At 32.4% G+C, this 20,027-nt stretch overlaps 1 protein-coding gene across 1 annotated transcript; it reads left to right on the forward strand.

Moving 5' to 3' along the window:
- Positions 1 to 8,443: 8,443 nt before the first annotated feature.
- Positions 8,444 to 15,617, forward strand: LOC117926920 (traB domain-containing protein). The gene is made up of 9 exons (XM_034846241.1): positions 8,444 to 9,028; positions 12,212 to 12,259; positions 12,435 to 12,494; positions 12,856 to 12,939; positions 13,080 to 13,184; positions 13,755 to 13,868; positions 13,996 to 14,096; positions 14,660 to 14,771; positions 15,188 to 15,617. Exons 1-9 carry the CDS (start codon positions 8,480 to 8,482, stop codon positions 15,314 to 15,316), a joined length of 1,302 nt encoding a protein of 433 aa, XP_034702132.1. The 5' UTR covers positions 8,444 to 8,479; the 3' UTR covers positions 15,317 to 15,617.
- Positions 15,618 to 20,027: the final 4,410 nt, after the last annotated feature.

Here is a 20,027-nt window from a genome sequence, read left to right on the forward strand (position 1 = left end):
CCCTCCATCAAAATTTTAGCTCAAGTTGCCTCCCATATGGCACCTTGCCTTACCTCTTTTAGTTCTTTTTTTTTTTAATAAAATGAGGATGATAATTATTTTAAATAAATGAGATGAGGTCTTATCTCGAACCCACCCGCTATCATCCCCAAATAAGAAGGATGTGCAAGCATTTTAAATAAATGTACTCAAAATGGATGATATTTAATCGTTGTAAAATTCATAAATGAAGTTTAAGAACCTTACATAATTGTTTCTTGCTCAAGCTAGTCGTTATACACAAGTTCCAACTCAATTAGTTGATTAGACAATCAAGCAAGGAACAATCCATCATACTACTGGTTTATCAACGTTGGAACTGATTGAGCAGTTACTCTACTAATAGCCATTGCCAACCGGTTGTGGTCATCCCCCTTGGGAATTGGTAGATTGAGGCTCTAATTTTGTGAAGGTTTTATTTTTCATACAACCAAATATTAGGGGTCGGACTAGTTTAGGCACTTTTTGTATGATTTTGAAAATATCCTTTCTTGAAGATATATTAGAAAAATAGTTGGTTTGTCATCAAATTTTTAGGAAAACTTGTGTTTTTGGCATCTGATGTTGAAAATATATGGTTTTGAAAACCTAAATATATGAAATATGACATCCAACTATTAATAGGCAAAATAATATCCAAAACGTGCACTATGTCCTGTTTACTTTTTCTTTTCCCAGATTACCCCTAAATTTCTCTATGTCATCAGCAAATCCTTCCCATGTCAGCAGAACAATTTGAAACTTGAACTAATTCTCAAATCTGAAACATAAAGAAACCCAATCCGAGAACCAAATGTAGGGAAACTCTCTCTCACTTTTGGTCATTTTGCCCTAACCCCATCTCAGGAAATTCCCAATTTTGAACCTAGTTTCAAATCCAAAGACGGGAGAACTGTGTCTTGACATCCCGACCAGTCGATAGATATCCATCTTCAAACCTTCATCCTCTTATTTTAGCCTAACCCAATTTTCCTTTATTTCTTCTCCACTATATTAGCAAGCAAGCAAGGCAATTGATTGCAAGAACATTGAGTAACCAGCCGACTTCAAGAGGCGTAGGTGTGAGTGTGATTCTATAGCAGTAGAGCAGAGCCGAAGGGAATGCTCATCTTCCCACTTGAGACCCATCCGAACGGAAAGTCTTAAAAAAATATTTGAGAGTTTGAAATCTGAGACCCATCTTCCTTAAATCTTCAAACAAGAAGGGAAGTTGGTGGAATTATGGTACATGGACTCCTTTGCAAGGCTTGTCGGCCTGGATGCTTCACAGTCTATTACTGCAATCGGTTATATTCACAAGTATGTTAGGAACTTAGCGTTGGCTTATTTTGGTACCAAGGCCCTGAACCATATTATTCCCAAAAAACCATATGACCCATAAGTCGTATTGAATCCAAATGGAACTTACAACATATCTGGTTGTAAGTCTCATTGTTATTTTGGAGACTATATCATATGTACTACCTTAATAGCCCTTAAGTACCACCTTAATCTACCTTAGGTACTACCTTAACCAACCTTAGGTACTACCTTAGTTAAAGTTGGGTACTACTTATTCGAAGCCTTGGACCTTCCTTTGTGAGCCTTAGAGCATGCCATTATGTGATTTTTTTTTGTGGTCAAGTGGTTTACCTTTGGTTTTTTGTGGACTGTACCTTAGGTACTACCTTAATAACCCTTAGGTACCACCTTAATCTACCTTAGGTACTACTTTAAGCGACCTTAGGTACTAACTTAGTTAAAGTTGGGTTCTACCTATCCCAAGCCTCAGGCCTTCCTTTGTGACCCTTAGACCATGCCATTATGTGATTTTTTTCTATGGCCAAGTGGTTCACCTTTGGTTTTTTTAGGACTGTACCCTAGGTACTACCTTAATAACCCTTAGGTACTACTTATGTACTACCTTAAGGGACCTTAGGTACTGCCTTAGTTAAAGTTGAGTTCTACCTATCCCAAGCTTCGAACCTTCCTTTGTGACCCTTAGACCATGCGATTATGTGATTCTTTTCTGTAGTCAAGTGGTTCACCTTTGGTTTTTTTTAGGATTGTACCCTAAGTACTACCTTAATAGCCCTTAGGTACTACTTTAATCTACCTTAGGTACTACCTTAGTTAAAGTTGGGTTCTACATATCCCAAGCCTTAGACATTCCTTTGTGACCTTTAGACCATACCATTATATGATTCTCTTGTGTGGGCAAGTGGTTCACATTTGGTTTTTTGAGGATTATACCTTAGGTACTACCTTATTAGTCCTTAGGTACCACCTTAATCTACCTTAGGTACTACCTTAATTAAAGTTGGGTTCTACCTGTCCCAAGCCTCGGACCTTCAATCTTGGACATTACTTGTTATATTTTAAAAATTGTAGTTTATCATTACTAGTACTTTGTATTTTAAAATATGATATTATTTAAAATTGCACATGTTTTTTTTTTTTTTTAGAATTTCCCTTAATTTCTCTAAAACATATTATTAAGTAAATAAAATTTAAATCAAATTATTAATTTTTAAAAATAATTTGAAACTCAAAAATCAATTTAATGTACTTTTTTATTTGAATGACATAGAAAATCATGGAATTCAACAAATTAAAAATATTTAAAAAATCATAAATTAAAATTCATTTTGAATGACTTCACTAGTTTCTTCTTTATATATAATTATATTTCTGTAAAAAAATTTATTTGGCAAATAAACTTTAAATCAAGCAAGGCTTGTGCATTGGATTCTTTAACGGATCCAGTAATTTTTAAAAATAAGTTAAACTCAAATAGTAATCAAATTAATATAAGAAATCTATGAACAAAAATTAATAACTTTATTGTTTATTTTCTATATATATATATATATATATATATATATATATATATATAATTTTCTTTACTAAAAAAAAAGCTTCAAATTAAATAAAATTTAATGCGTTTGATTTATTAACAAGTCTAAGTAATTTTAAAAAATAATTTAAAAATCAAATTGTAAACCAATTAATACCATACATTTTTGGATAAAAATTGATTTATTCTATTATTTATTTATGAACATAGTTATATTTTAATAATTTCTTTCACTAGAAAAATAAACTTCAAATCAAACAATATTTGTGTTGAATTTATTTATTTTAAATAATACTATTAATCATTCTTATTTTTATAATATTATTATTAATTTTTAATAAAAAAAATCAATTATTATTTTACAAAGATGTCAATATCCATATTTCTATAATAAAGAGCAAAATAGTATAATAAATTCATTTTAAATAATATTATTAATAATGATTATTTTTAAAACATTGTTATTAATTTTTAATTAAAAAAAAAACAATTATGCTTTTACGAAGATGTCAATATCCATATTTCCATAATAAAGGGTAAAATGGTAAAACTTTTATAAAATATATATATATATATATATATATATATATATATATATATATATATATATATATAATTTTGTGATTGTAATATAATATTACCATTCCTATTTTACTAAAGGCTATTTATTGTTTAATTACAAAACTAATTTTATTTTCAATAAGAATTTTATTAAATTTAATTAATATTATATATTGAATTTTTTTTATTAAAATTTAATTAATATTATATAAAATTTATTTACAATGTTTTAAAAAAATAAAAATAAAAATAATAATTTTAAAAAACAATGCATTCAAATGAGTTTTTTTTATCTTTAAATTAAAAAATAAATAAAAAATAACTTACCAAATACCCCTATTTTTATGAAATACTACAAAACTTATTTCAATATATATATAAAAAAAAAAATAGTTCAAATGGACAATTTTAAACCCATGTTACCCTCCACTGAAATGGGAGCAAAGAAGGACAAAGTTTGTCGTACAAATCCCTCTCTACCTAATAGGAATCAGGAATGGATTGAGCTTTGTATGGAATCATTGACAACATCTAATAAAATCTAAATCATTGTATAGTGATACAAAAGTATGATCAAAGTATATAAGGAATACAACTAAAAACAAATGATAGAACCAAAATGCATTCTCTCTCTCTATATATAATGTACATATATTTGTGACCTTTAATCATAGATTGGGGTCTTTACAATTTTTTCTACATATATTTGTGACCTTCAATCATAGATTAGGGTCTTTACAATTTTTTCTTACTTTTGTCTGATTTCCTTATGAATACATATGATAAACCAACAACCCCTCTTAGAGGGCATGCAAAAGTGAGATTGATTGTTTTTGTTTCAATGTATGTAGTCTTCTGTGTCTTTAGGAATGACTTACCATCATTAGGCTTCAATCGAAGCTGAATTTGGAATGCCTATGCTCACAACAACTACTATGATAATGCAAAAGAGACATTGAAACAACATTTTATGATAACATTTCATATTTACACAACCAAATTTAAAAGATTCTAAGGAAAAACAAAGAACAAAATGTTTTGAAATAACATTAGTCATTCTACCATCTTCACTGCACTACAATACAAGGAAAAAAATATATCCAACATTAAACAAAAAATAAAAAAAATAAGAAGAACCATGATTTCATCCCCTACTCAAGCAGCCCTTGTCAAAGCAGGGCCTTTCCCGCCCCCCTTCTTTTTAAAATTGAAGAGCCTGAGCCTAAGGACTGAACCCTACTGGAGAAGAAGTATATAAAGAGCCACCTGACATGGGCTGAAAAATAAAGAGACAGAGCACAAAAAGAATATGCATGCAAAAAACTACAAGTAAATCTAAGTTATAGGCATGTAACACTTTCATTAACCTTCCAAATCAATTAATTTTGTCAAATTCAAACAGCAAGTACCTAACAGGTTCTCATATCAACCTGTTTTCCTTTAATATATTGTCATTTACGCAAATCTGATTGTTATAAACAAACAAAAAAATACAATGATAATCCTAAGCACAATCAAATTGGAAATTTGTGCATCTTAGTAATTTTTTTAATTGCATTTCCACATAGCTAATGAATCAAGAAAATAGAAGATGTTCCTTGTTAACAATCATAATGGTAATTGGAAAACGGTGCCACAAAAATGGAAATCACAATTCCCATCAAATTCACAACTGGAAAGAACATCATAAGCTAAAATAAGAAACAAATAAATATTATTTATCTTCAAAATCATTCATTTCTTCATCAATTAGTATTCACTTTCTCACAGGAATCATATACAATCCCCATCTCCACCTCTTATCCAACAAATAGAAGGCTCAAAAGGACAAGTGTATAATGAAATAGGAATTAAATTTGAATCATTATCAAAATTTAAAAGCAACAAATAAAAAACAAAGACAAAATTTAAAACCTAACATATTTTGGATCGATTCGAATCATGCAAACAAACAAAATAAGCAAATAGAAAATAAAGTCATGACAAATAATTGCATGCCTATATTACCCAAATCAAACCTTGTTACCTTGACCCTTCTCTGTACATCAAAATCCTACTTCACGATTTGATTTCACACTAAACTCATATGGATATGAACAGAAACAGAAAGAGAATCCATATCAACATATTCCCCGAAACAGAAACAAAAAAAAAAAAAAAAACAAAATAAATTGAAAAAATAAATCCAAAAAAACAAATGGGAAAACTGGGTGGCTTTAAATTCAGAAAGAAACTGATTCAAAAAGAGGTGGGTCCATCTAAAAATTTCTTTAACCAAAACAAAATTTTCCCTCATCTTCATTCATGCGAACATTAATCAAAATACAACAAACCCCAAAATATAACACATTCGACCCCAATATTTTCTCAACAACCAAACGAAGCCTTAAATGGAAAACTCATCTGTGATTGATTAATTCACAACAAGAGGAAGCTCAACTTCGGTTTCTAGAAACCTTAAAAAAATTCAACATTTGATGAAGAAATATGAAGATATGCCTCGAAGATGGGTTTTCGAAAGATGAAGGTTTTCGAAAGATGCTTAGGGTTAGGCCAAAATCAGACGAAGATGGCTTTCGGAAGATGGGTATCCATCACCTGCTTAGGACGTCAATAAACAGATCGGATGCATACCTTCGTATATCAAACGAGCTCTGAAAATAAAAAAATTTTGAGCTCGGGTTAGGGCAAAACGAGAGGAAGTGACAGAGAGAGTTTCCCAACTTTCAAATGTTTCTCGGGTTGGGTGTTTTGTGGGTTTCAGATTTGATAACTTCAAGTTTCAAATTTTTTGCTTGTTGACATGGAGACCAGTGGCTGCTGACAGGGAAACATTAAAGGGCAATTTTGGAAATGCAAACCTAAACAATATATAGTGCATGAGAAATATAATATTTTTCCCATTAATAGCCACATCTCATATTTCAGATACGTGGGTTTCCAAAGCCATATATCTTCCATATAGCAGCTTGCAAACACAACTTTCCCAAATTTTTATATTCCCATCACTTTGTTCGATTTGAGTTTGTGAAACATTAGTTTTAATAAGTTAAAAGCTAGTATCTTTTTGAAAAATTAAGAGTGTGTTTGGTAGTGATTTTAGAAAACGTTTCTAATATTTTTAACACTTGAATGATAAAAAATTTCAAATGTTAAAAAAGTTTGAAGTGATTCCTAAAATCACTATCAAACGAGTTCTAAAAAGTGCGTTGGGAAGTGATTCTAGAAAGTGTTTTTGGTATTTCTAACACTTGAATTATAAAAAATTTTAAGTATAAAAAATATTAAAAACTCTTTTTAAAAGACGGACTCTAAGATGAGCCTAACGTTGATTTTAAAGTTTTTTATTTATATTTTATTTTTTATCATCCACCTTTGTTTTTTTTTCCTTTTATTTATTATTTTCTCGAGCTCTTTCAATTAAACCTTTGATCATGTTTGGTTAGTCAAATATATATGAGATAAAATAAAAAAGATGATAACAAATTTTATTTATATTCAATCAATTATGACTTATGAGATAAGATAAGTTATAGAATATATTATTTATTATTATTTTTTTAATATTATTCCTATTTGGAATATGTTAATATTAAATTAATAAATTCATATTTTTATTAATTTATTAAAATTTTGTTTTACAAAATAAAAAATTTTGATTAAAAATTAAATTTATGGTATAAAAATAAATTAAAAAATATCCATATTCTTTAATAGCAAACTTTTATTTATTTATTTATTTTATAAATTAATATAAATATAACATAAAGTATCAATTGAAAATAATATTTTAAAATATGCATTTTCTATTAAATGAGACATGATATTTTAGGATAAATCACAAAAATTAGACAAAATTACCTAATATATATATATATATATATATATATATATATATATATACAAATTTATGAAGAAAATCTATCTTTTATTTAAAAAAAATATAATATGAAAAATAGAAAATTTAAAGAATAATATTAATTTATTTTATCAAATTTAGATTTTTTTTCTTAGGTTTTAAAAATTGGACCGAACCAACCGTTCCAACCACCAACCGGTCAAGGTTCCAGTCTGGTCAATTGGCTTAGAGAGGGCTTGAACCGGAATGGGATCGGTTGAATTGACGGTTTGACTGGGTGAACCGATCGGTTCCTTCCGAATTAGACAGTTCATTTTTTATTTTTTTTAAGTGTCAAAATGATGTCGTTTTGATGCTTCTTCTATTTTCAACCTTCAACCCACCCCTTGCAGTGTGAAGCTGTTGTTGAGCTCCCCCGTGCCCCGACATAAACTATGAGCCTTCCCTGCCGCGACACTAGCTTCCCTCGGCAGCATTGATTAGAAACTCCCTCGCGGCCGACAGTTGTAAATCCCCCTCCTCTCGCCACAACCACCCCGTGTAAGGCCCCCACCGCGCCCTGACACCGACTGTGAGCCTCCCCTGCCGCGACACCAGCTCTCCTCGGCGGCACCAACTGAAAGCTCCCCCGCGACTGACAACTATAAATCCCCCCCCTCCCGTTGCGACCACTCCTTGTGTAAGGTCCCCTGCCCACCCCCATCCCGGTGTAAGCCCCATTCTAGTGGCAATAGCTAGAAGGAGAATTTTTTTTTTAATTATATGTTTTATATTTAATGTGTTATTTTTTTGTTATAATTTTGATTTATTTATAATTTGAAACTAGTTTTCTGATTTTCAAATAAAATTTTAATTTATAAATAATATATAAATTATTAGTTTTATTTTTATAATTATTTTAAATTTTAATAATTTATAAATTATATATTTAATTATTTATGACGTCACCGGTTCAACCGCTGATTGTTGGTCCGACTAATGAATCGTGAACATGTAACTTTTTAGGTTCAATGAGAGGTCGGTTATGAAAACATTGGGTTTTTCACAATTATTGATTCAAACTAGAATTATATTATTTGGCACGGTGAGATCTATTTGCCACGTGGCAAGTGGACACATATAGCTATAAGTTATGGTTTCTAGTGTGGTGTAATGGAGAGTTTGGAGACTAGAGAGAGACGTTCATGATACGATCGACTCGCTCGATTTGCCTAGTGAGACAGTTCGATTCGCCCGAGTCACTTCGTTGCTTGGCCGCTGTCCTCAGCCGGACGCCACCAGCCAGACCTGTCGCCGGCGCGTACTCCATCTCTCATTCCCGAAATATCCCTGGCCTCACTCCGCGCTTCTGTTTTTCGCAATCGCTAAACCCCAAAAGTACTGTTGCTGGCCTATCTGGGAGTTGTAGGAGAACTGAGTCACTAATGGCGTCGATGGAACCCGACTGCCCGTCTCCGGGACTTAACATCGCCTCGGAGGACTTTGTTCACGTGGATAACCCTGATCTCGATCCTATTCCTAACCCTAATATTGAAACCTCTCCTGAAGATTTTGTTTCGGTTGATGACCGTCAACATGACGTCGCATCTTTGAATGCGGAAGCTGAAGGTTCGGATCGGAATAGGGTTCTGCCGGAGGAGCTTTCGAGGAGTGTGGTGATGCTTTCTTGCGAGTCCTCAGCGGAAGGCGGTACCTGCGATGTCTACTTGGTCGGAACCGCTCATGTCTCGCAGGTAACTCTGTTTTTCGGTTGTTTGGATGCGTAGAAAACGAGAAGGAGAGAAATTGGGAGGTTAGTTTGTGCCCTTTTGTTGTTTAATTCGAACATTGAGAAGGAGAGAAAACGGGAGGCGAGTCGGCGTCTTTTTGTTTTTTGGATGTGAAGAAAATTGAGGAAGAGAGAAAATGAGAGGTTCGAGTGTTGTGTTTTCTACTGTTATGTTTCCCGAGAAATTGGTGACGATCGTGTTAGGCTTCGTTAAGTGAATTTTTTTTTCTCATCCTCTATTTTTCTGTGTCAGAAAATCAAGAAAAAAAAAATTTCAAGGAAATCAAGTTTGAATGCTATGTGGCATAGTGATTTGGTTAGGGAAAAATTGAAAATTGTATCCGGCTTACAGGATTTTTTACTTTTTATTTTTTATTTTTTCTTTTCAGATGAGATTCAGAAAAATGGAAAGGAAATTTTTATTTTTCTTTCATAGGCAATAAAGAAAATAAAAGGGGAAAAAAAAAACATATATGACGTCTGTTGTTTCTGTTTTGGAAAAAAAATGAAGAATATGATGGAGTTAGGGAAATTATTGTAGCGAAATTAGTTGACTATTCTCGGTTTGATCCTTGAGATGGGGAAAATAAGAGTAGAAAGAAAATCTTGGATACATATTCTGCATTTTTTTGGTTTTGGGAAATGAAAAATTGGCATCTAGATTAAAAAAAATAACATCATTATCAATTTTCTCTGTTTTCTTAGCAAGAAATTTGAAATAAATAAAAGCAGATAATGCTGGTTTTGATGCAGAAGAATGAAAATTTTCACTTTATGTAAGCTGAACAATTGTATGTATCTGAATTAGTATTCTGTAGGTCGAATGGCAAAGGAGTGAGTCATGTTCGAACTTAGTTTTTTATACTGGTGACTGGGTTGAGTCTTAGATAATGAATATTTTAGGGGCTTAACTTTGCATTATTGTAACATTTCGACAATTTAACCCATTGGAGTTCTTCTGCTATGAGTTGCAATGAGGTAGAATCTTATATTTTCATATATTACTATTTTCCTTTAGTTTGTTCTGGTTTTGATGTTTGTTATGGTATTATGAGAACCTGAGTTGCATTTCCTTCAAAATTTCTGTTCCATTCTGAAATGGTCAATTGTTTGCTTATGGCTGCTCATTATACATGTGCCTCTAGCATTGGGTCTTGAGTTGGTCCCTTTGTTATATTTTATCATTCTATAGTTGTCCAAGATTTGTACAACATTTGAAAGCTAACCTTAGAGGGTTGGGACTAGCAACATTATCTTGAGATTTTTTTTTTGATAGGTAAATAAGGATTGTATTAAAAAGAAACGAGGTATACGCGAAGTATATAAAGAAAAACAAAAGACCTAAAAAGATGCGTGAAAATACAAAAACCAGTAGTTGAGCTCTACAAAGAGCCTAACCAATCCACAAAGTCTAATAGCGACAAAGAACCATCCCCAATGTACAATCTAACCCAGTCATAAAAAAAGATATAAAAAGAATTTTTAATTGTTTGGTTCATGTTTTCACAATTCTCAAAAGGGCTTCTATTCCTCTCCCTCTATTAGGTCCAAAACAAACATAACAGAATAATCTTTCAAGCCTTTTTTTCTTTTTATCAACAAAAGACCCGTGCTAGCTCAGAAATACCTCTCTAACTAAAGAATGCATCACTTGGCCCACCAGAAAACGCAAAAATCAATTGCCATAATAAGCGAGCTTTGGAACAATGAATGAGAATATGATTGCTTGTTTCTTCTCCTTCCTTACACAAGCAGCATCCATTAGGAATCCTCCATCCCCTCTTTTTAAGCTGATCTAGAGTTAAAATCTTGATCCAAGTTGCTTCCTAAGCAAAAAGGTTTATTCTCGATGGCCTTTAGGAATTCCATACTGTGCCATAAGGAAATGGTTTTGCTCTCCTATTTGCCAAAGAGGAATAGAAGGACTTAATTGAAAAAGTACCATTCTTTGTAGGTAACCATATCATAACATCGTCAGTCTCTAAAGAAATGGGGTGTGCAAACAACATCCCAAAAAAGACCTGTATCCCTTCTAGTTTCCCATCATGCAACTGCCTTGTAAACTTAGGACTCCAACCACCATCATCCCAAAGGTCACTCACCCAAGCACCTTTTGAGGTAGCTATAGAATAGAGCTCTGGAAACGAATCTCTTAAGAATGTGTTCCCACACCATGTGTCCTTCTAGAACTTCACCGTGTTCCTAGGCCCAACCTTAAAACCTATTCTATTCTTGAAACTCTCCCAACTTGCCCATACTTACATAAAATTACCCCTTTTTGGAGAGGATTCCTTTCACTTATAAATCTCCAAGACTATTTACCCAAAAGAGTTTCATTAGAGATGGATAAATTTCTGATACCCTAACCCCATTTTTGTTTCTCCGAGCAAACGATAACCCATTTCACCAAATGCGGCTTTTGTTGCAACCACCCCCCCACCCCCAAATTAGAGATGGATAAATTTATGATACCCTAACCCCCTTTTTTGTTTCTTCGAGCAAACAATTGAATTTTTTCTAATCTAATAGCTACCTTCTTTGGGATGACAAAAACAGACATGGAGTAAATAAGCAAACTAGACAAAGTACTCTTCACCAGAGTAAGCCTTCCATCCCTTCCCAAACTCTAGAGGACTTTTAAGGGGCTCCCAATGGAAGTCCTAAATAGGTGGTTGGGAGGTACCTTGCAGCCTAAAACTACTCACTGATCTTTAACCCTGACAAAGGCTTAACCCACATAAAAACCCAACTTAGGTATTCAGGGTTCTCCTTACTAGCATCACAAAAAATGATAGTAGCGTCCACAAATAACATGTGGGATACCTCCACCCCCTCTCCATCTCTTCCCCTTGCTAGAAAGCTGTCAATAAACCCTCCCTCCTTTGAGTGAGATATTTCCTTACAATTTGAAAACTACTAAGCCCTCTTGGTTGGCCTTTTATGAAATATTATTGTAGCTTCTTTGGAATGATTAATGTGTTTGTTTTCTTCCTTATTTATTTGTTAAATTCTTCCATGAGACTTTATAAAACTCAGGAGACCCATTGGGGCTGTATTTTGAGATCACACATCATTGGCCAAACCCGGTTTTATCCTTCAACACAATTCAAAGAAAACTGCTGGCTGTACTTATCTTGGTCCTTTGCAGGAATCATGCAGAGAAGTTCAAGCTGTAATCAGTTACTTGAAACCAGAGGTGCTTCCCTTTTTGAAACTCACTGAAGCTTGATTGATTGGTAGATCAGTCAGCAAGTTAGCTCGCTGCTTTTATTTATTTAGTTTATTTTATTTTTATTTTTAATTTTATTTTTGTGTGCGTGTGTTCGATTCATCTGATAGTTTGCCATTTCATGTGCATAAACTGATCACAGGCTGTTTTCTTGGAGCTATGCTCAAGTCGAGTGGCAGTCCTTACTCCTCAGAGTTTAAAGGTTTGTGTTTCTATCATTGTCTTGATCATGTTTCCATTTTGCTGGTGTAATTGATTGAACTATATCACATTTTTTGATAGGTAAATAAAGCAAATATATTAAAATCTGATTGAACTATATTACATTCTGGATCATCTTTCAGCTCTAGTGGAATAGCCCGAATGTTAACTGGATATTCATTGTCTGGTTGTTCATATTTCTGCTTTAACCCAACTTACATCTATAACCTAAGATGTTAAATACTAGCGTTGATGTAGATTCCTTTTTCCTGGACAGCACTTGTGTGACCGGACATCTATATTACTTGAATCATTAATATCCAAGTTTTCACTTGCATGTGTACTCATTCTTAGTTCATCAGGTACCAACTATGAGTGAAATGATAGACATGTGGAAGAAACAGCATAATCTCTTGGGAATACTTTATAGCTGGTTTCTTGCCAAGGTGTGGTCCTCATGAGTTCTTGACATTATTTTTCTCCAGTTATTCTTTTTTCCTTCTATTAAACTAGAATAATAGTTTTTATGTGTGTGTCGTAAGTAGTTTTGAATTGTGATTTTTTCTTGTCATTTTTTTAATGTTAGGTTGCTAATAGGCTTGAGGTTTTCCCTGGTGCTGAGTTTCGTGTGGCATATGAAGAGGCAATGAAGTATGGTGGCAAGGTGATGCTTGGGGACCGCCCAATAAATGTAAGATACACTTTGCTCTAGACTTATGGATATAGATTACATTGCATTTTCAATGGGGACCTCCTTAAAGGTTGGGCATGGGATTCACTCCCAGGTGATACTTGTGATTTGCCATCACAATGCATTACTAGTTGACTCCCTGTTCCTCAGTTTGAATAACATTTAACCAGAACTATCTTCTTGTATGCCAATAACTTTCAAGGCATGGCCTTTTATCATCCTGCATAATAGCAGTCCTGTGGCCTGTTGGAGTCCGGACTTGCACCATTGGATTATCCACTGGACGTGTTCTTTAATGTTATAACAATTGTTCTTGAATGTTTGTCCCTCAGATTACTTATTTGCTATAGGAAATTATGTGATAAATTTGATGGCAATCTGAACTTTTTAGTCTTGAATTGGCATTATCTCTATTGTTCCCCTGCTGTTTTTGAGTGCTTAGTACTATGCCATGTCTTCTTAACTTTCTTTATGTAGTTCTTATCAAAAAAAAAAAAAATTCTTTACATGGTTGTCGGTGCTTGAAAATTTCATTATGGGCAAACTAAAGTATGCCTTCAACCGAAGCAGATTACATTGCGGAGGACATGGGGAAAAATGCCCCTTTGGCACAAGGCAAAACTATTATACACTATAACTTTTCAAGCATTCTTTCTACCAAGTCAAGAGGATCTAAACAAAATGGTAAGCTCTTTTTATTTGCAGGAGTGATTTTTTGCCCAAAAGATACCTCATTTTGAACTCTACAAGAAGAGTTCATCTCATGTTGCTGAATATCAGTTGACTATAATGTGGGCTTGTATAACTTCAGATGAAGGAAATGGACAATGTCGACATGTTGACTCTTGTGATTCAGGAGATGAGCAAGGAGTTCCCCACTCTAATGGAGACCCTTGTACATGAGCGAGACCAGTTAGTATTCTTCTTCGGTATATTATATTTGATGTCATCATTGTCTTGCTTCTAAAGCCATAATCTTGTCTTTAGAATTATCTTTTCTTCCTTGATACAACCTACTTCTTCCGATGTCTTTCTTTATCTCTTAGTGTTGATAATCAAGATATAGAGAAGGAAAAGGAAGGTAATGAACCAATTCCTGTGAGAAAGGACCATGACATTTGTTTGTTCTCCTGCTTGAATACAAAAAACCCAAATTAAAATTTATGATGGCGGTGAGACATTTTGCAATCCTCTTGTCTGGTGTTGGCAGTGCAAAACCACAAAATGACTGTTACTACCATCTTACATACCTCCCAACACCCACCCACCTACCCACCAACCCAGCAAGAGAACTGAAAGGATGAAAGCTGTGAAATGAGGTGCCAACTATAAGAACTACCCTATAAGAATTATTGAATCCATGTGGGTGCCTTTTTGTCATAGTCCTCATTCCTCTCATGCTTTGCTTGTTGGTTCATGAGTGCTTATATCACATTAATTTTATCAGTATTTCTTAAAAATGCTTGTATGTTCAGGTTCATGTCGTCCACATTACTAAGAGTTGCTGCTAAGCATAGTTCAGTAGTTGCAGTTGTTGGAAAGGGTCACCTGCAAGGGATTAAGAAGAACTGGCAGCAGCCTATTCAGGTAAGTGAACATTTCCTTTGCTGAGGACTGCTACATGATCTCTGGTGAACTCTTGCTCTTTACATCATTCTATGTTTGGTTTCTGGAAAATTTGAAGGAAAATAAAAAACAAATTTGAACTCAATAATTTATTTTTATATACTCCTTCAAACTCATAAGTTTGAAAATGCATAAGTTTTTAACTGATTTTAATTATATTCTATTTTCTTTCATATTTTTTATAATATTATTAAACATGAAAAAATAATTTTTTTTAGTATTTGTTTCCTTTTTTAAGTACTTTCTGACTTTCCAGGAACACATTGACTGCATCTGAATTCAATATCAGTTCTTCCACTTTTCCCGATTGAATGCCCCTTTATCTTAATGTGCATATATTTCAAATGTTCATACTTTTGTCTGTAACCCTCTTGCAGATTACGTCTCTTCTGGAACCTCCATCACATAGCCCGGCTGTTTCTGCTGTGAAGATCCTCACCTCTCTGGGTGCTGCAATCGCTGGGGTGGCAATAATTTCCGGTATATACCTCGCAGTTAAGAAATAACAACACTGGAGTTGCAGGTGGACATTTCTTCTTCTTATGAAGTTTTTGTTAGGACGGTGTTACCGAATCACAATCATAAGTTGACCCAGAATTTTTCTCAGGAAAATGCTCCTCTCCTTTCCTTCTTCCAGTCTAAAATCCTCATACCCCTCATGCCCCAAATAACAAATAAACTAAAAATAATGTAACCCTGGTTAGTTCATATAAAGCTTTGGTGTGGCCATTTGATTGCTACCTTATTCCTTATTACTTCTGACAACATTTTCCAATATTTATAGAAGAATTGAAATGTTTTCATGTTCTCTTTGAATTTTATCCTCCACAGAAATTTAATACCAGGTGGCCTGAAGCCCGTTACTATTATTATTAATTATAATTATAATTATTAATGTTAATATTATTTAAGTATGACATTAATGACGTACCAAAACTTACAAATGTGGGCATGAGACACCATTTTTTTTGGCGGTTAACAATTAAATTTCTTTTCCCAGTATTTGACTTCCAATCATTTAGCAAGGGTTGGGGCTTTTTAATTTTAAAAAAGCAAGTGAATCAAATTGGTCAATTTGAATTGATTCAGTTCAGGTTAGAATTCATTTAGATGTTAAATCAGATTGATTGAACCAGCTTCGCTTGACATTGGAATTTTATTTTCTTTTGCAAAGAAGTCCAAAAATCTTGTTGTGATGGTAAATGAGTTACTGCTAATTTTTTTTTAATCAAATATATTTAAAACAATCTAAAATTTATATATATTTAAATTATTAAAATTTTATATCATACAAAATAAAAATATATTTAAAATATCATATAAAAATAATTTATTAACTTAAAATTTATTTATTTTGTTCAATTTTTTTGTCTTTTATGCTTTTTGTTTATTTTTTATCCTTTCCTTTGCAGCATTCCTCAAAATTTTTCCTGTTTTTATTTCCAATTTAATTCAAGAAAGTTAAGACCATTGACTTAAAAAAAAAATACACTTTTGTCTAACCATATCATAAATATATAATTTATATGTTATTAAGATTAAAAATAATTATAAAAAATAAATTTAATAAAATTTAAAATTCACACATCTTTATTTTTTTTAAGCTTTTTTTTTCTTTTTTTTTTTAAACTCATCAAATTAGAAATATAAATTTTAATATTAGGAATTTAAAATCACAAATTTTAAATATCAAAGCTTAAAAAATTAGAAACTTAAAGTGATGGAAATAAATTAAAAACTTGAATTAGTAAGGAAAAATAAGGTTTTTTTTTTTGGAAATAAAGGAAAATATATTTCTAAGGAAATAATAAAAGAGATTTGTTTAAGGACCCTCTATCTTGGTAGTAGAGGAGCCGCTCGATCCCGCTTCCTTTTTATTTCTTCCTTTTTTTAACAAATTTAACAAATACATAATAATTCCAAAAATACCAAGACAACAAAAAAAAAAGTTTTTTTATGACGTTATGATGACGTCATCATGCACGGTTCATCTTCTCCACCAGGTTGAACACAACCTGGTTCTTTTGGAGAAAAAAAAATTTTGGTTGTCACCGGTGGAGAAGATGAATAGTGCATGATGACATCATCATAACGTCATAAAAAAAAATTATGTATTTGTTAAATTTGGTTTTATTGGCACAATAATAATAATAATTATTATTGTTCTTTATGATATAATTTTTTTAATCTTATACCAATAATGTTGTCCTAGGCCCTTTTTGTTAAATATTTAAATTTATTATTACAATAAAGAACATTTGAGTTTACCATGACAATAATAAACATATATGTAGTTGCCTATCGTAATCCTATATGTGTCAAATTGTCTTCGTTGAGATATTTTATCTCTCACTTTTGGTTGCTTTATTATTGTGACTACTAAGGTCCATACGGGTATTGTAATTGTCCTATCGATGATTATAATACTCGGTAGGATGTTTAGATTTGTGAAGAAAATTAATTATATATTATGAATCGTACTAATTTTCTTTTTCCATTTCAGTAATAAAATTAGTGCATCTTGGTTGTGATATTTAATTAGTTGTTTTTATCACTGTGAAATTTCAAGATTCCAAGTTATTGTTAAATTGAGAAATTTTGGAAACTAGCAAATAACATGATATTGTAGTAATATGCAAATTGTTTAATTTTGTTATTTTCCAGCTACTAACAATCCTGAAATTATTCTGCAATTATCTACCATCAAGCCTCTTACTGGAAATAACTTCGAGGAAGTGGTATTTGAAGTTTGATAAGATTATCACCCAAAATGGTTTTAAAGAAAATACAGTTGACATATGCATATATTTGAGGGTCAGTGGGAGTAGTTACATATTTCTTGTTTTATACGTTGATGATATACTACTTGCTTCAAATGATTATGACTTGTTGATTGAGACAAAGCACATGTTGTCAACCCATTTTGACATGAAAGATCTTGGTGAGACTTTTTATGTTTTAGGCATAAAGATTCTCCGTAACAGGCTAATGAGGTGCTTAAATTGTCTCAAAGAATGAAAAGATATTAAAGAGGTTCAATATGCACAACTGTAGTTTTACTAGAGCGCCAATTGTGAAGGGTGATAAGTTTTCGAAGGTTCATTGTCTTCAAAATGATGATAAGAGAGAGGAAATGAGAACCATTCCTTATTCATCTTTGGTGGACAACCTTATGTATGTTCAAGTATGTATACGCCCTGATATTGCTTTTGTTGTGGGCATGTTTGGAAGGTACTTGAGCAATCCTGGGAGTCAACATTGGAAAGCTGCTAAGAAGGTTCTTAGGTATTTGTAAGGAACTAAGGACTTAATGTTGACATATCAGCGTATCAACATACTTAATGTAGTTAGGTTTTGTGATGCTGATTTTGCTGATTGCATAGATGATAAGAAATCCATTACAGACTATATTTTTGTGATGACGAGTTGTATATTGAAAAAGTGTCAAACAAACACTTACAACATCCTCAACCATGGAGACAGAGTATGTGGCATGTTATGAGGCTTGTTGTCATGCTATATGGATGAGAAATTTTATTTCAGCTTTGGAAGTTGTTGACTCCATTTCTAGACTGCTGAAATTATTTTGTGATAATTCTGCAACTGTTGCTTTCTCTAAGAACACTAAGAGTACTTCTCGCTTCAAACATATTGATGTAAAAGTTCTATTTTGTTAAGGAGAAAGTGACAAAGTCTCTTATTGATATTGAGCACATGTCAACAAAAAATGTTGACAAATCCGCTAACAAAAGGCTTACCCATAGTTGTGTTTCATGAACATGTATCTCAAATGGGTTTGTTGGGAGCTTAGGTTGTATTAAGTTAGTGGGAGCCATTTTTGGTATTGTAATATTATGTTATTGTTTGAAGGATTGTTATTATTGTATATTTCCATGTGAATCAAACAATTGAACATGTATGATTACTTTTGATTATTTGTTTTGATGAAATTCTATGGGACATTGATTTATGATTATGCATATGTTGTGATGTTTGATTATGTAATCCAAGTAGGAGAATTGTTGAATTTTTTTATGTGTAGACTTACATAATTAATGTGATAATGTCATAAATCAATATTTTTTTATTTTTGCATTACGGTCCATAATAGAGCTAGACACATATTGTTACTTGATTTTTTATGGACTCACTCTAATTTACTTGATTGACCCATTAAGTCAAGTGATCCAAATAATGCATAATATCTTCTTGAGCTGAAAATTGAGTGTAGAAAGGAAAGAACTCATTGAACCCGCATTTTCATACCATCACGGACTAAGCATATTCTTAGATACCAGTAAAGCACGAAAATGACTTTTCATGATATTAATCAATGTAAATATTTATTTATTGTCATTTAATGCATGCTTTAATGTTTACGTGATCTTATATCGTTTACAATTTCATCAATTAATATAACATTTATAATAACCCGCTCCTAATCATGTAGATATTGTCCATTTTGAACCCAAAGAGGTTCTTACGACTCTAAAATGCGTTTACGAGGTTATGAGGAGTCCATACTTATATAACGCCAAAAACTTTCCCCCATATTATAATGTGAGATGTTATAAACACTCCCACACAACGTCCTCGTTGTGTACCACGGGATTATAAGGCAAAACAAACACCCTTATGAGACCAAACAAACCTCACACAGAGATCTGATACCAATTGATGAAATTTTAAACGATATTAGATCACATGTAGACATTAAAGCATATATTAAATAGTAATAAATGAAATGTTTATCTTAATTAATGTCATAAAAAGTCATTTTCGTACTAAACTCAATCCGTGATGATATGAAAATCAGAATTCAATAATTCTCTCTCTACACCCGAGATTCAGTCTATGTGTACTATAGAAACAAGTGTGCAATACGTGCACCTTTTCAACCTCAAGAAGAAGAAACATTCATTTTCACTTATATATATAGGAAAATTCTATAGTACCACTTCGGTACCTACCCAAAAAACAATCTTGACCATTGGATGAAAATGGTTCAATTTGGACCGTCCAATTGGTTTATGTATTTTAAAAAAATTTAAAAATATATAAAAAAATAAAAGCAAGTTGCTGGTCACCTGCTTTCCCGCTTCTATCTTGCTTAATCTTGTCTAAAGACAAAAATTTATCTGATGGGTATTACACTTGACGTCTATTTTCGGAGAGATGAGCTATTAGTTTGATGGGCATTACAGCTTTCTCAGATTT

This window comes from Vitis riparia, chromosome 12, assembly GCF_004353265.1.
Source record: "Vitis riparia cultivar Riparia Gloire de Montpellier isolate 1030 chromosome 12, EGFV_Vit.rip_1.0, whole genome shotgun sequence".
Taxonomy (NCBI): Eukaryota; Viridiplantae; Streptophyta; class Magnoliopsida; order Vitales; family Vitaceae; genus Vitis; species Vitis riparia.